The following is a 16,556-nucleotide window of genomic DNA, read 5'->3' on the forward strand; positions in this document are numbered from 1 at the left end:
CCATACTGTTCTCCATAGTGGCTGTATCAATTTACGTTCCCACCAACAGTGCAAGAGTGTTCCCTCTTCTCCACACCCTCTCCAGCATTTATTGTTTCTAGATTTTTGGATGATGGCCATTCTGACTGGTGTGAGATGATATCTCATTGTAGTCTTGATTTGCATTTCTCTAATGATTAAGGATGTTGAGCATTCTTTCATGTGTCTGTTGGCCATCTGTATATCTTCTTTGGAGAAATGTCTATTTAGGTCGTCTGCCCATTTTTAGATTGGGTTGTTTGTTTCTTTGATATTGAGCTGCATGAGCTGCTTGTAAATTTTGGAGATTAATCCTTTGTCAGTTGCTTCATTTGCAAATATTTTCTCCCATCCTGAGGGTTGTCTTTTGGTCTTGTTTATGGTTTCCTTTGCTGTGCAAAAGCTTTTAAGTTTCATTAGGTCCCATTTGTTTATTTGTGTTTTTATTTCCATTTCTCTAGGAGTTGGGTCAAAAAGGATCTTGCTGTGATGTATGTCATAGAGTGTTCTGCCTATGTTTTCCTCTAAGAGTTTGATAGTGTCTGGCCTTACATTTAGGTCTTTAATCCATTTTGAGTTTATTTTTGTGTATGGTGTTAGGGAGTGTTCTAATTTCATACTTTTACATATAGCTGTCCAGTTTTCCCAGCACCACTTATTGAAGAGGCTGTCTTTTCTCCACTGTATATGCTTGCCTCCTTTATCAAAGATAAGGTGACCATATGTGCGTGGGTTTATCTCTGGGCTTTCTATCCTGTTCCATTGATCTATATTTCTGTTTTTGTGCCGGTACCAAACTGTCTTGATTACTGTAGCTTTATAGTATAGTCTGAAGTCCAGGAGCCTGATTCCTCCAGCTCCATTTTTCGTTCTCAAGATTGCTTTGGCTATTCGGGGTCTTTTGTGTTTCCATACAAATTGTGAGATTTTTTGTTCTAATTCTGTGGAAAATGCCAGTGGTAGTTTGATAGGGATTGCATTGAATCTGTAGATTGCTTTGGGTAGTAGAGTCATTTTCACAATGTTGATTCTTCCAATCCAAGAACATGGTATATCTCTCCATCTATTTGTATCATCTTTAATTTCTTTCATCAGTGTCTTATAATTTTCTGCATACAGGTCTTTTGCCTCCTTAGGTAGGTTTATTCCTAGATATTTTATTCTTTTTGTTGCAATGGTAAACAGGAGTGTTCTTAATTTCACTTTCAGATTTTTCGTCATTAGTGTATAGAAATGCAAGAGATTTCTGTGCATTAATTTTGTATCCTGCTACTTTACCAAATTCATTGATTAGCTCTAGTAGTTTTCTGGTAGCATCTTTAGGATTCTCTATGTATAGTATCATGTCATCTGCAAACAGTGACAGCTTTACTTCTTCTTTTCTGGTTTGGATTCCTTTTTCTTCTCTGATTGCTGTGGCTAAAACTTCCAAAACTATGTTGAATAATAGTGGTGAGAGTGGGCAACCTTGTCTTGTTGCTGATCTTAGTGGAAATGGTTTCAGTTTTTCACCATTGAGGACAATGTTGGCTGTGGGTTTGTCATATATGGCCTTTATTATGTTGAGGAAAGTTCCCTCTATGCCTACTTTCTGCAGGGCTTTTATCATAAATGGGTGTTGAATTTTGTCAAAAGCTTTCTCTGCATCTATTGAGATGATCATATGGTTTTTCTCCTTCAATATGTTAATATGGTGTATCATGTTGATTGATTTGCGTATATTGAAGAATCCTTGCATTCCTGGGATAAACCCCACTTGATCATGGTGTATGATCCTTTTAATGTGCTGTTGGATTCTGTTTGCTAGTATTTTGTTGAGGATTTTTGCATCTATGTTCATCAGTGATATTAGCCTGTAGTTTTCTTTCTTTGTGACATCTTTGTCTGGTTTTGGTATCAGGGTGATGGTGGCCTCGTAGAATGAGTTGGGGAGTGTTCCTTCCTCTGCAATATTTTGGAAGAGTTTGAGAAGAATAGGTGTTAGCTCTTCTCTAAATGTTTGATAGAATTCGCCTGTGAAGCCATCTGGTGCTGGACTTTTGTTTGTTGGAAGATTTTTAATCACAGTTTCAATTTCAGTGCTTGTGATTGGTTCATATTTTCTATTTCTTCCTGGTTCAGTCTCGGCAGGTTGTGCATTTCTAAGAATTTATTCATTTCTTCCAGGTTGTCCATTTTATTGGCATAGAGTTGCTTGTACTAATCATGATCGTTTGTATTTCTGCAGTGTCAGTTGTTACTTCTCCTTTTTCATTTCTAATTCTATTGATTTGAGTCTTCTCCCTTTTTCTCTTGATGAGTCTGGCTAATGGTTTATCAATTTTGTTTATCTTCTCAAAGAACCAGCTTTTAGTTTTATTGATCTTTGCTATTGTCTCCTTCTTTTTCATTTATTTCTGATCTGATCTTTATGATTTCTTTCCTTCTGCTAACTTTGGGGTTTTTTTTTCTTCTTTCTCTAATTGCTTTAGGTGCAAGTTTAGGTTGTTTATTCGAGATGTTTCCTGTTTCTTGATGTAGGCTTGTATTGCTATAAACTTCCCTCTTAGAACTGCTTTTGCTGCATCCCATAGGATTTGGATCGTCGTGTCTCCATTGTCATTTGTTTCTAGGTATTTTTTGATTTCCCCTTTGATTTCTTCAGTGATCACTTTGTTATTAAGTAGTGTATTGTGTAGCCTCCATGTGTTTGTATTTTTTACAGATCTTTTCCTGTAATTGATATCTAGTCTCATAGCGTTGTGGTCGGAAAAGTTACTTGATACGATTTCAATTTTCTTAAATTTACCAAGGCTTGATTTGTGACCCAAGATATGATCTATCCTGGAGAATGTTCCATGAGCACTTGAGAAAAATGTGTATTCTGTTGTTTTTGGGTAGAGTGTCCTATAAATATCAATAAAGTCCATCTTGTTTAATGTGTCATTTAAAGCTTGTGTTTCCTTATTTATTTTCATTTTGGATGATCTGTCCATTGGTGAAAGTGGGGTGTTAAAGTCCCCTACTATGATTGTGTTACTGTCCATTTCCCCTTTTATGGCTGTTAGTATTTGCCTTATGTATTGAGGTGCTCCTATGTTGGGTGCATAAATATTTACAATTGTTATATCTTCTTCTTGGATCGATCCCTTGATCATTATGTAGTGTCCTTCTTTGTCTCTTGTAATAGTCTTTACCTTAAAGTCTATTTTGTCTGATATGAGAATTGCTACTCCAGCTTTCTTTTGATTTCCATTTGCATGGAATATCTTTTTCCATCCCCTCACTTTCAGTCTGTATGTGTCCCTAGGTCTGAAGTGGGTCTCTTGTAGACAGCATATATACGGGTCTTGTTTTTGTTTCCATTCAGCCAGTCTGTGTCTTTTGGTGGGAGCATTTAATCCATTTACATTTAAGGTAATTATCGATATGTATGTTCCTACTCCCATTTTCTTAAATGTTTTGGGTTTGTTATTGTAGGTGTTTTCCTTCTCTTGTGTTTCTTGCCTAGAGAAGTTCCTTTAGCATTTGTTGTAAAGCTGGTTTGGTGGTGCTGAACTGTCTCAGCTTTTGCTTGTCTGTAAAGGTTTTAATTTCTCCATCAAATCTGAATGAGATCTTTGCTGGGTAATCTTGGTTGTAGGTTTTTCTCCTTCATCACTTTAAGTATATCCTCCCACTCCCTTCTGGCTTGCAGAGTTTCTGCTGCAAGATCAGCTGTTAACCTTATGGGGATTCCCTTGTGTGTTATTTGTTGTTTTTCCCTTGCTGCTTTTAATATGTTTTCTTTATATTTAATTTTTGATAGTTTGATTAATATGTGTCTTGGCATGTTTCTCCTTGGATTTATCCTGTATGGGACTCTCTGTGCTTCCAGGACTTGATTAACTATTTCCTTTCCCATATTAGGGAAGTTTTCAACTATAATCTCTTCAAATATTTTCTCAGTCCCTTTCTTTTTCTCTCCTTCTTGTGGGACCCCTATAATTCGAATGTTGGTGCGTTTAATGTTGTCCCAGAGGTCTCTGAGACTGTCCTCAGTTCTTTTCATTCTTTTTTCTTTATTCTGCTCTGCAGTAGTTATTTCCACTATTTTATCTTCCAGGTCACTTACCCGTTCTTCTGCCTCAGTTATTCTGCTATTGATCCCTTCTAGAGTATTTTTAATTTCATTTATTGTGTTGTTCATCATTGCTTGGTTCCTCTTTAGTTCTTCTACGTCCTTGTTAAATGTTTCTTGCATTTTGTCTATTCTATTTCCACGATTTTGGATCATCTTTACTATCATTATTCTGAATTCTTTTTCAGGTAGACTGCCTATTTCCTCTTCATTTGTTAGGTCTGGTGTGATTTGACCCTGCTCCTTCATCTGCTGTGTGTTTTTTTGTCTTCTCATTTTGCTTATCTTACTGTGTTTGGGGTCTCCTTTTCACAGGCTGCTGGTTCGTAGTTCCCGTTGTTTTTGGTGTCTGTCCCCAGTGGCTAAGGTTGGTTCAATGGGTTGTATAGGCTTCCTGGTGGAGGGGACTAGTGCCTGAATTCTGGTGGATGAGGCTGGGTCTTGTCTTTCTGGTGGGCAGGTCCACGTCTGGTGGTGTGTTTTGGGGTGTCTGTGACCTTATTATGATTTTAGGCAGCCTCTCTGCTAATGGATGGGGCTGTGTTCCTGTCTTGCTAGTTGTTTGGCATAGGGTGTCCAGCACTGTAGCTTGCTGGTCATTGAGTGAAGCTGGGTCTTGATGTTGAGATGGAGATCTCTGAGAGATTTTCGCCGTTTGGTATTATGTGGAGCTGGGAGGTCTCTTGTGGACCAGTGTCCTGAAGTTGGCTCTCCCACCTCAGAGGCACAGCCCTGATGCCTGGCTGGAGCACCAAGAGCCTTTCATCCACACGGCTTTTGGGAGGTCTGACGTCTTCTGCCAGCATTCAGTGGGTGTTCTGTAGGAGCAGTTCCACGTGTAGATGTGTTTCTAATGTATCTGTGGGAAGGAAGGTGATCTTCGCGTCTTACTTTTCTGCCATCTTGCCCAGACCCCCTGGTTCTTATTTTTTAAGGTCTACATTTTCCAAGTTTCTCAAAAGCTTGGTATGAGAGTGGTGGTCCTGAGCTTGAAGTATAGCCTTAATGACTTTGACATCTCCCCTGTGCCTGGCAGCCATGGCTCTCTTGAGGTGGGTTTTCTGGATTTGATAAGATCCCCTTGACTAGGCAGCCGGGACATACTATGGCTGGAGCTGTCTCACTGGGGAGCTGACTGCCTTAGGCTTTTCCCACACTCCGTGCTCGCATACCAAATGACACCCCCATGCGACCTCTCCTCCACACCACTTGTTTGTTCTGGAACCAGTTCTTTCCCCATGTTCAGTGAAGTGCCATGCTGACAGGAGGTCCCGTGGGATATTGCCTTCACCCAGCATCCCTGAGAGTGTACCAGAGCACACGTGGAGGGCATGCCCTTCCAGCAGAGGCCAGCCAGGCTGTGAAGGAGTCAGACTCCTGGGGATTCTGCACAGCCCCCATCCGTGCCACCAAGCATCCCCTCCAGAAGTCTGCAGAGACCTAATATGGCCATCCCTTGGCCAAGGTACAATGGAAGGACCAGGCCAAGAGTGAGCAAGCATCGTGGAATCTGACCAGCCACTAGAGTCAGAGGGTGATGGCTCTGAGGAGGCTGTCGGGGGCGGAGGGTGGTTGGTGGGGGGACAGCTCAGCTGGAAAGCTCATGTTTAACCTAAATTTGACCTGACTTTCAGATTGGAACAGAAATAAAAATTCAAGTGTTTATGATAGTCATTATTAGCTATTGAAATTTTCACTGTGCTCATTATAAACATATCTGTAGCACAGAGTTCTTACAGTATGGTAGTAGAATGCTCATAAGAAGGAAAAAACTGTGGTCATGTAGATACAACTCCAAACGTGGGCATCTTTTCAGAGACGATGGAAAGTGAACAGGTTCGAAGCTGTCTGCACCGCAGGCATGATTCCAGGGCTCTTAGCTAACAATGGGTCCTGTGTTGTCCCTTAGGCACTTTTTTTCTTTCCAGCCCGAAAGTATTTTGGTTATTGTTCCTTAAGTTGTTTGTTCAGATCTTTAGATACTTCATAAGTGTCCTAATCAGAAATGTTGCCTTTTTTTTTTCTCTTGCACAAAAAGAATGAGTTCATTAAAGCTGTCAGTGCGAGGGAAGAGCTGTGTCTTAACTGCATTTTGGTCTTTTAGTTTAAACAAAGCCATTTAAATGAGTTCCGTGTTTCCACGATCATTCAAAAACTGTTTATATTACACAAAGGAAATATTAGAACATCCTGCTCTAAAGAGCTTTCTGCACTTTTATTCCCACACGTCTTTGTTTTTAATGACCTAACTGATCCTCTGTGTCACTCTGTGAGGTATGATCTCCTCTATTTAAAGGATGGGAAGCTTGAGATGAGGTGACCTACCTGAGCTTGTGCATGGTTAGTGCAGCCTCACCTCCCAGTCGTTCCCGGCTGTCATTCTGCACAGAAGGTCCTGCCTTGTAGAGGAGGAGGCTGCAGGAATTCTGTACATGGATATGGAAGCCCCCAACAAAGTCCCCAGGGATCCCCTGCCTTGAAATCCAGCTGAGCAAAGGGTGGGAACAGGGAAGCTGCCCCTCTCAGACCTGGCATTTGTACAGCTATACAGGACATGTTAATTCTTTCAACATAACTTCTTAAACAGTTGTTAGGTGTTTTTATGTTCTTATTGCCCTTCATTTATTCATTTCCCATCCACCCTTATATCTTTTAGCCCTACTTTAGCTTCCTGTTTATTTCTTGTTGTGTTGTAACCTATTTTTGTTAATTTTTGTTTATTTCATCTCTCCCCCCACACACACACGCAGTTGATGCCATGGGCTTGTTGCATCTTGTATCATTCCCTGAATTAACCTTCTTGTTCTGCTTGGGAAATAAGAATGGAGGCCAACAGGTGGTGGATAGAAAGGCATCCATTTCACGCACAAAGGAGAATGGGTTCCTTTTTTATCCGCATGCATCCCACACAGACACACCCTGTGCCGCAAAGTGGATCCCTATTAGCCCTTGATAATCTTGGTTTTAACTATAGTTGGCTCAGAACTGACAATTCTGTCTTAAAATTTACCAGTTCAAGCAAATCAAGCAATGGTAGGTAGAATCCCTTTGTAATTCAGTACTATATCCAAATAGCAGGAATGCTTTCTTGTAAGTCTGTTTCCAGAGGAGTAAATTTCAGTCAATTGACTGATCACCATTTGAGACAAATGCATTAGCCAGGGCTTTTGGTTGCAAGTAACAGAAACTTGGTTTGAACCAGTGTAGGCCAAGAAGGGACCAATAGGAAGGGCAGGGATGTATCATTGCCTTTGGACAGCATGAACCAGGGGTGAGAATGCCACCAGTCTCTCTTTCTTGGCCTTCATTTGTGTTTCCATGTGTGTTGGCTTCATAGCTTACTCCTGCTGCAAACCAACTTCCTCCACCTGGAAGAAGACATGTCCACTGACAACCTTTGAACCTTGCAGCACAACTACTACCATTTTCTGTTCCCAAGTTTAAAAATGCAGAGGAAAGATTCCAACCATCTAAGCTTTGCATCAGGAGGTTGGGAGGGGTGAGAATATCTCTAAGAAGATGGCAGCCCTCACTTGTGCCACATAGTTACAGCAAAGGTAATGACCCCAGCCTGTTCCTTTCTCTTAGCAAGAGAGCAAGAGGGAAATTGACTAGTCTGTTTTTTTGTTTTTTTTTTTTGTTTGTTTGTTTTTTTTGCAACTAATGATAAGGGTTTTTGGGGGGGGACACCTTAAATATCCTCTGATAATCACATCCCTGATAAAAATGCAATGTCCCCCAAAATATGGAAAACCTACTTTATTTCTTGAGTCTGCTAGCATTCAGCTCTTGGTGCATGAGGAACTTAACCAAGAGTAAACTCCTTATTCACTGACCCGTGGAAGAGGTGGAGGCAGGACTCAGATTAGTCTAGTGTCTTTGTGTAGCCCCAAGTGCCCTTTATATAGAGACTCTGTCCATACTGGAATCTTGGTGGTCAGTCTTGTGCTTCCTGGACCCACACAGCCCTCTCTCCATCCTCCCACTTCTCTCCTAATCACTGAGTCTGATTAACTATCATGGTCAACTCCATGACCCCCAACCATAGATCAGCCTGCAAGGCTGCTACATCATCCTGAAGCCTCTCTCTTCCATTTAGAGATGGCTTAGAAGATAGCCCCACTGTAGGCTGTTGATTGCTGGAGCTGTATATTAGGCCTGCCCAGTCCCAGCATCAATAGTATTTTGGGTCTTCTAGAAAGAGGGCCACAGTCTGTAAGAGTCAAGGTGCTGTGTTGTCTCTGTTCCAGAGGACTATCAGCAACATCACTGTCAAGGCCTGGGGAAGACCTTTTTTTTTTTTTTTAATTGAAGTATAGTTGATTTATAATGTTGTGTTAGTTTCTGTTGTATAGCAAAGTGATTCAGTTATATAGATATAGACACAGATATTCTTTTTCAGATTCTTTTCCATTATAGGTTATTACAAGATGTTGAACATAGTTTCCTGTGCTATACAGTAGGACCTTGTTTATCTATTTTATATACAGTACTGTGTATATGTTAATACCCAACTTCTTTTTTTTTAATTATTTTTCGCTGCGTTGGGTCTTCGTTGCTGCATGCTGGCTTTCTCTAGTTGCAGCGAGCAGGGGCTACTCTTTGTCACAGTGTGCGGGCTTCTCATTGCGATGGCTTCTCTTGTTGCGGAGCACGGGCTCTAGGTGCGCGGGCTTCATTAGTTGTGGCACGTGGGCTCAGTAGTTGTGGCTCACGGGCTCTAGAGCACAGGCTCAGTAGTTGTGGCGCATGGGCTTAGTTGCTCCACAGCATGTGGGATCTTCCCAGACCAGGGCTCGAACGCATGTCCCCTGCATTGGCAGGCAGATTCTTAACCACTGCACCATGAGGGAAGTCCCCCAACTTCTAATTTATCCCTCCCCCACATCCCCTTTCCCCTTCGGTAACCATAAGTCTGTTCTCTATGTCTGTGAGTCTGTTTCTGTTTTGTAAATAAGTTCATTTGTATCATATTTTACATACACATGTAGGTGACATCATATGATATTTGTCTTTCTCTGTCTGACTTCACTTAGTATGACAATCTCTAGGTCCATCCATGTTGCTGCAAATGGCATTATTTCATTCTTTTTTTTTAATGGCCGAGTAATATACCATTGTATATATATACCACATCTTCTTTATCCGTGGACATTTAGGTTGTTTCCATGTCTTGGCTATTGTAAATAGTGCTTCTATGAACATTGGTGTGTATGTATATTTTCAAATCAGAGTTTTCTCTGGATATATGCCCAGGAGTGGGATTGCTGGATCATGTGGTAACTCTATTTTTAGTTTTTTAAGGAACCTCCATACTGTTTTCCGTAGTGGCTGCAGCAATTTATATTCCCACCAACAGTGTAGGTGGGTTCCTTTTTCTCCACAGCCTCTCCAGCATTTATTATTTGTGGACTTTTTGGAGATGGTCATTCTGACCAGTGTGAGGTGTGGTACCTCATTGTAGTTTTGATTTGCATTTCTCTAATAGTTAGTTATGTTGAGCATCTGGGGAAGACCTTGATGTGACATTTCTGAGCTGTGTTTTATATTTGCCTCCAAGAGATCTGGGTTTTAGAGGATGGATTCCTTTATTCAAGACTTTGCCCAGCCTCTTGAGGGTAAAATTTTGATAGAAGCAAAGGTGGTTTAACTTCAATAGTCTTGGCTAAAGTTTCTGAGTTATTGACAATATACACACAAAAAGAACTCCCGGTGCTGATTCAGTTCTGTGATATAAGAGAGAGGGAGTACGTTTCACTGTGGCGTTCTTCGATAAGTGACGCAAGAGGACATGGAAATGTCACTCTGTAGTTGCATTTCACCTCCATAGCATACGCAGATCCCTGGCCTTCACAATATCTCTTGGTCCCATGCAATATTATATCAGGTAACTAACATGAATTATAGTTTCAGGAATAGCTTTGATGATGGAAAGTTTGGATGAGAAGATTCATTTTTCCCTCTGTCACATTTGTAGAAAATAACCATCAAGACAGAAGAGAAAAATTTGATCAAATATATGTATATCACACCTTAGTACATCAGAAGTCCATTGTACAGGTCTAGCCTAGGGGCTAACATCATTAGTTGAGTAAAAATGACCTCTTTTTAATTTATATTTATCAATGGGATATGAGCATCCTTAACAGGGTAGAACAGTATAGAATTCTCCTTTAGATCGCTTGCCATCCCAGAGCGGGGAGGAATAGAAACTTAGCACGTAGCATCCTTCGGAATTCGGTGTGACTTTCTCCTCCTCGGTGGAATGCTGGCATGGTTCTCCCCGTCTGACTTTATGCACGGAGAGCTGGGCAACTGCTCTATCACCAAGTTACCTAATAGAGAATACGAACAAGACTTTTCAGAGACTCCCAAACCTGGAATCACTCAGGGACCCAGTTGATGATCTCAGTATTGATCCAAGCCTTCTACTACAATTCCACTGTTAGAATTAAGGAAGCAGGTGTACCCTCTGAGGAAAGCAAGCTCTTCTGAAAGTCGGGCAAAACAGAGCTGTGTCCCGACTCTGTCTTTTTTATTTATTTATTTATTTATTGCTGTGTTGGGTCTTCGTTTCTGTGCGAGGGCTCTCTCCAGTTGTGGCAAGTGGGGGCCACTCTTCATCGCGGTGCGCGGGCCTCTCATTATCGCGGCCTCTCTTGTTGCGGAGCACAGGCTCCAGACGCGCAGGCTCAGTAATTGTGGCTCACGGGCCCAGTTGCTCCGCGGCACGTGGGATCCTCCCAGACCAGGGCTCGAACCCGTGTCCCCTGCATTGGCAGGCAGACTCTCAACCACTGCGCCACCAGGGAAGCCCCCGACTCTGTCTTTTTAAACATGTTTCTCAATAATTTTCATAATCATCTGGCGTTTTATACCCTGATGATACAGCCATTTTTATAATCCAAGAATGATGCCAAAAAGTGACTGGACCTGTTGCCCAATTACTGGAATAAGGAGTATGCATTTATTCACTCAAAACTCAAATCCTCACCTTTGGCTGATAAATGTTGGCATTCAACAAGATGATTTTAAAGTAATCTTCTTGGCCCTGTTCTCAGTTGCTTTCCAGGTTCTTCAGGCAGAGGTGGTGTTTTATCCTGGTCTGTGCCCAGCTAAGGCTTGAGTGCAGTTTTCTTGAGAGCTGTCCATCTTCTGTAGAATGTGAAAATACAGGACTCTGAACTTCACCAAAAGCAAGGGATAATGATGTGGCAGACTTCTGTCTGGGACATTGTCTCCATCTCACTGTTGTTTAATACCTTTCAAAAGCTTGCTAGAGAACAGCAGTGATTTTGGTCAACTGTATGAGAGGAAGATGCCCTGCTCCTCTAGGATGGTGATTTGGGTCGAGGGAGGGACTTTTTCGCCACAAGCAGCACTGCTATATGGGCCAGTGTGACTGCTGGGAAAGGATGTGCCCCTCAAGTCTGTTAGGGGAGGAAAAAAGCACCAAGAACTGTTCTAGCTACTCAAACAGTGCTTCTGGATTTTAAAATATATTTTAATTACTCAAGTAGATATACATATTTTTATAAGAAGCTCAAATATTATAGTTAAAGCCCCTCTTGACCAAACCTCCCATTCCCAACTTTTCGAAGCCCAGAAACTTCCCCAAAAGAGAGCACTGTTAAGGGTTGTTCTGTAACCTTCCAGACACTGGATCTATTTACTTTCATACATATATCAATACTTGTGGAGCTGGATAGTATTGTTTTCTAGTATCGCACCACATGGTTCTTTGGATCTTGCTGTTTTCACTATCCAATATGTCTTGTATTTCTATGATGGCTCATAAAAATCTGCCTCGTGTTAAAATGCTACAAATTGTCCATAATATGGGTGAACCATAGTTTATCCACTCCTCTGTTAATGGATATTTAGGTTCAGACAGCATTTTTACACCTTATTTTAAGTGAACTTTCATACAATCGCAGTGTATAAAACAAAATTTATACTGATCTGTTCCTCAATTAAGCTATAACAGAGTGCTTACTGGTTTCGTACATGGTAACTTGGGCAAATAATCCATTTGTGCCTTGTTCGTATACTTTGTGTCTCAGTTCCTTTAATTCTAATTTTTATTTTTGGCTGTGTTGGGTCTTCGTTTCTGTGTGAGGGCTTTCTCCAGTTGCGGCAAGCAGGGGTCACTCTTCATCGCGCTGCGCGGGCCTCTCACTATCGCGGCCTCTCTTGTTGCGGAGCACAGGCTCCAGACGCGCAGGCTCAGTAGTTGTGGCTCACGGGCCCAGCTGCTCCGTGGCATGTGGGATCTTCCCAGACCAGCGCTCGAACCCGTGTCCCCTGCATTGGCAGGTGGATTCTCAACCACTGCGCCACCAGGGAAGCCCCCTCAGTTCCTTTAAATGTAAAATTAGAATAAAAATAGTACCCATCTAGCGGAGTTGTGGGAAGGATTAAATGAATTAATATACGTAAAGTGCTCTCAACAGCGCTTGGCACATGGTGAGCGCCGCCTAAGTGCCCGCTATGTGTCTAGAGCACAGTACTTGGACCACATTGTATTGGTCTCCATAGAATTGCTTTGGTTTTTGGCCCACGTTATCCACTAACCTTTGACCTATTTCGAGAACATCACAGGAAAGCAGTGAGTTCTGCTGGGCTCTGTTTACTGTGAGGATATCATCATGAATGTTGTTTATCCCACTACACAAAGTCTCTCTGTGGAAACAAGGGATGGTTCTCCCTTCCTTAGGAAGAGCTGTGCTTCTCCTAGGCAGTCAACTTGACTTTATCATACTGATCTGTGCATCTTTTAACTCAGTTGTGCTTCCCTTTTTCCATTGGCTGCTAGAGTAGATTCAGTTTTTTTTTTTAATCTACTTCTAGCATGTGTTATAGACTCTATGGCATGCATTTTGTGTATTAACTTACGATATCAACTTCCTTCCTTCCTCCTCCTCTTTTTTTTTTTTTTTTTTTTTTTTGTCAACTAGCTGCCTCTCTGGGTGATTGTGTGGGTAGGTCTTTTATCGTATGAACACACTGCACTCCATTTGACTGAGGCCCAGGTGGCGTGGTAGCTGGCTGGAGTCTTGTGGAAGGAGCCTTCCCTTCATCTCCTGCTGGAGAAGTGCCAGCTGCCAGTGGTGGGTGGCCCTGTGCATGTGCTGACTTTGGCACTGGCGCTGGATATACACAGCTTCACTTGGGTGCCTGGGTCCTTTCTGTTCTCCGTCTCTCTCCTCTGAAAGTCACCATCATGTGAGGTCTTGGACAGAGAAGCAATTGACCTGCTGCTTAAGAACTATTTTCCTTTCTTTTCTTGTTATGTTCTGAGAAATGTAGGTTATAATTATATCTTTGGATACTAGTCAGTGTTTGACCATGTGATGACTGGAATATTAATTAATGGAACAATAATAAACTGCCATCAACACAAAGAGGCCATTAGTGATTGCTAAGCCCCTTTGTTTATGGTATGAAAGAGCTTCCATAACACTGAACAAGATGCAGACTGGAGTAGGGGCTAGAGGAAAAGGCAGCGGAATGGCAGGGGTGCCCTGTCCGTCTAGCCTGTGCCTGGCACAGCTGCCCTGGGAAATGGCCCCTGGGCTCACCCTCCTGCTGCACCTTCGACAAACAGCCAGTGCTTCTCTCACAAGTGACACTCCAGGGCTTGAATGCAGATTTCTTGGTCCCTGTTTCTTTTTAGAACCAGGCCTGGCTCTGCCACCTGCCCTCACCTAGGCAGTGCACTGGAGAAAGGATGGGACAAGGGAAGGCAGGAGGTATCTTTTCTTAACGGGGCAGGTGGGATGGGGTGTGGTTGGAAAGCCCATTCTGAAGGTTGGAATGTGGCAAAATGGGCTCAGGAGAAGGGGACCACCTCTGGGCCCCTGTGCCTGGTCTCCTCTCTGACATTCTCCTTTGTACAATCGTGACTTTCCTTTGGGATATAGGATACCCGCCTTACGAACATTGGAGCATTGACTCCTCTGGACCAGCCCAGGTGTCAATGAATGTCATTTCCCCATTTAACAATAAGATCTGGTTTTTCAGACTGCTGAGCCCCTGATGGCCTACTGTGCGCCTCTGGTTTGGGCCCTTAAATTCCTCTTGGAAGAAGGGCGTAGTCCTAGCACTGGGCCAGTTCAGTTCCATTAGCAGCTACCTCCCTCCTCCCTGCCTACAACCAGGGCAGACACACCCAGGAAGTGACTGCAGCTCCTGTCTCTAGCTCAGGGCATCTTATAAGCTTTGCCTCTCGACTGCCATCTCAGATCTCCCTGTCCTCTGTTTTCCATGGTTTCTGGCTACTTGGTATTTCCTGTGTTTTCCCTCTGCTTGGCCCTTGAGATCCCTCTGGCTGTCATTTGGGTTCTTCTCAAGACGTTTCATCTTAGCTTATTCCTCTCAGCTCTAACACTGCAGCAACTCCACGTGCCACCCTGGTTGCCAGAGCCCTTATTGAGGGGTGGGATCGGCCACTTCTGAAAGGGATGTGCGAGTAGATGAAGGGCCTTCCGTTAGGCATCCATCATCCTCCAGGCTCTCGGCGATGTTCAGGATGGGCCTCCACACCGTGAGGTGTGCCTCGGCTCTGGAGAACTCTGACATGAGAGTCAGGAGACAAGATCTGTGCAGGAGTTGTTCCCATATAGTTCCTCGGTGAATGGTACCAGCTCCCTGGTCTCAAAGAGTAGACCCTTATTGCTATTGGTGCTGCTGGCCGGCTGTGCCTCCCGCTAAACCAGACCCAACACGCCCAGTCACGTCAAGCGCCGCTGGGTCTGGAGTTCCACCGAGGCCTTTCTAGCCAAAGGTGAGGTCATCCAGGGGGTGGTTTTTGCCAACTTTCAGGGCACGCCTATCAGTGGCATCTGATCTGGTCCTCATTGTAGTAGTTTTGAAATCCTGTGGTTTCCTGTTTAGGTGGGTGGTTTTGCACAGATAATGAGCGAAACTGTCCTCACCAATTGCGTACTTCATTTGGAAGTTGGTAAGATGTTTTTCCAGCCTTTTAAGTGTGTGTTTTTTTCCTCTTCCCTTTAGTCCCAGGTAAATCACCACAGTGCTGCTAGTAATGAAACGTACCAGGAACGCTTAGCACGTCTAGAAGGAGATAAGGAGTCCCTCATATTACAGGTGGGTCCTTTTTGGTGGGAACCAGCTTATTCTGTTACCTCCAACTCTGTAACTGCCTTAAGTAGGAGGGAAGTCCAAAGGGTTTTCTCTGTTGGATGTCTCCTGCTCCCAAAGTGTATGTTTTTCAAAAGACTTTTCCTGAAACAAAGGAGAAAGTAACTGGGGGCAAAATTTAACTCTGGCCTTGGCTTTTGGGGGCTGTGAACGGATTCATTTATTTATCATGGACTACAAGAGTATCTGCATCTATACACTGGAAGCTCTGTGGCCAGGCTGATTAATGGGGCCCTGTCTTCCAGGAGTCTTGCAAAGGAGATGTGTCCTCATGTCACTAATAAAGCAAAGCCTCTTAAAGAGCCCCAGGGTGGATGCTAAGAGGATCAGTCCCAATTCATCCGGAGTGGGATCTAGACTGATCACTTTGAGGCCAAACCCCCTGGAGCTGTTAACATGGGTTAATAAGCCTTTGATGACTCTCTTACTTTGAAGAAAGGAACTCCAAAACTTTTCAGGGACAAGGAGTCAAAGACGTTGTTTCAGGTCTGAAAACTTGGATTGCATTCTGAAAAGTTGATCTTTCTCATGGGATGCTTTTTGCTGAGGTAGGAGCTCTTTGCTGTGTCAGTTCTTAAACGCATGAATCAAGCCTCAAGGTCTGGTATGCCTCAGACACTGTGATTGACAATTTAGAGAATAATAAGACTAATATCCGAATCCTAGCTCCTTAAAAAGCTTGAAGGGTGGTGATTAAGACTGGTAAGTGGGATGGAAGCGAGGGGGCAGGTAGGGTTCTGGGACCCTCCCTAGACTATGGGCCTTAGCTTAGAGCACTAGAGTTAGCACTAGAGTTAAGAGGCTGCAGTATGTTGGGCTTTTTTCCTTCTGTTTTACCTTATTTCTTTTATTCATTTCACTTCATTTTATGAATGTAGGTATAATATCTGATTATTTTAGAAACTTTGGAAAGTCAAAAAGAATTTAACATGTTGGCCCTTTCTTCCAGTCTTTTTTTTTGCCTGTCCTGCCCCTATTTTAAAAAATTAAGCTCAGACCAAATATACAATTACACAATTTTGCATCCTAGGTTTTTTTTTTTTTTCCTTCACTTCATTGATTTGTTCATTAAAAACTATTTGCATGCCCACAACTCAGTGGATACCGGTTTTAGGTGCTGGGGTTGTAGCAGTGAAGAAAATAGACAAAGTCCCTGTTCTCAAGCTTCCATTCGTGTGTGTGTGTGTGTGTGTGTGTGTGTGTGTGTGCGCACGTACATGTATGATAAACCAATTCACAAAATGTTTCCAGTGATGATAAATGCTATGGAAAAAAA

General features: G+C 42.7%; 1 protein-coding gene across 8 annotated transcripts in view; it reads left to right on the top strand.

The window, feature by feature from the left end:
• Nucleotides 1-16,556, top strand: part of PPFIBP2 (PPFIA binding protein 2) — a 158,251-nt gene that overhangs the window by 80,325 nt on the left and 61,370 nt on the right. For all 8 annotated transcript variants that reach the window (XM_068554740.1, XM_068554732.1, XM_068554734.1 and 5 more), the window contains one exon: nucleotides 15,134-15,226. In XM_068554740.1, the coding sequence (XP_068410841.1) occupies nucleotides 15,134-15,226 (93 nt within the window). The remainder of the gene's footprint in view (nucleotides 1-15,133; nucleotides 15,227-16,556) is intronic.

This window comes from Eschrichtius robustus, chromosome 11, assembly GCF_028021215.1.
Source record: "Eschrichtius robustus isolate mEscRob2 chromosome 11, mEscRob2.pri, whole genome shotgun sequence".
NCBI classification, from domain to species: Eukaryota; Metazoa; Chordata; class Mammalia; order Artiodactyla; family Eschrichtiidae; genus Eschrichtius; species Eschrichtius robustus.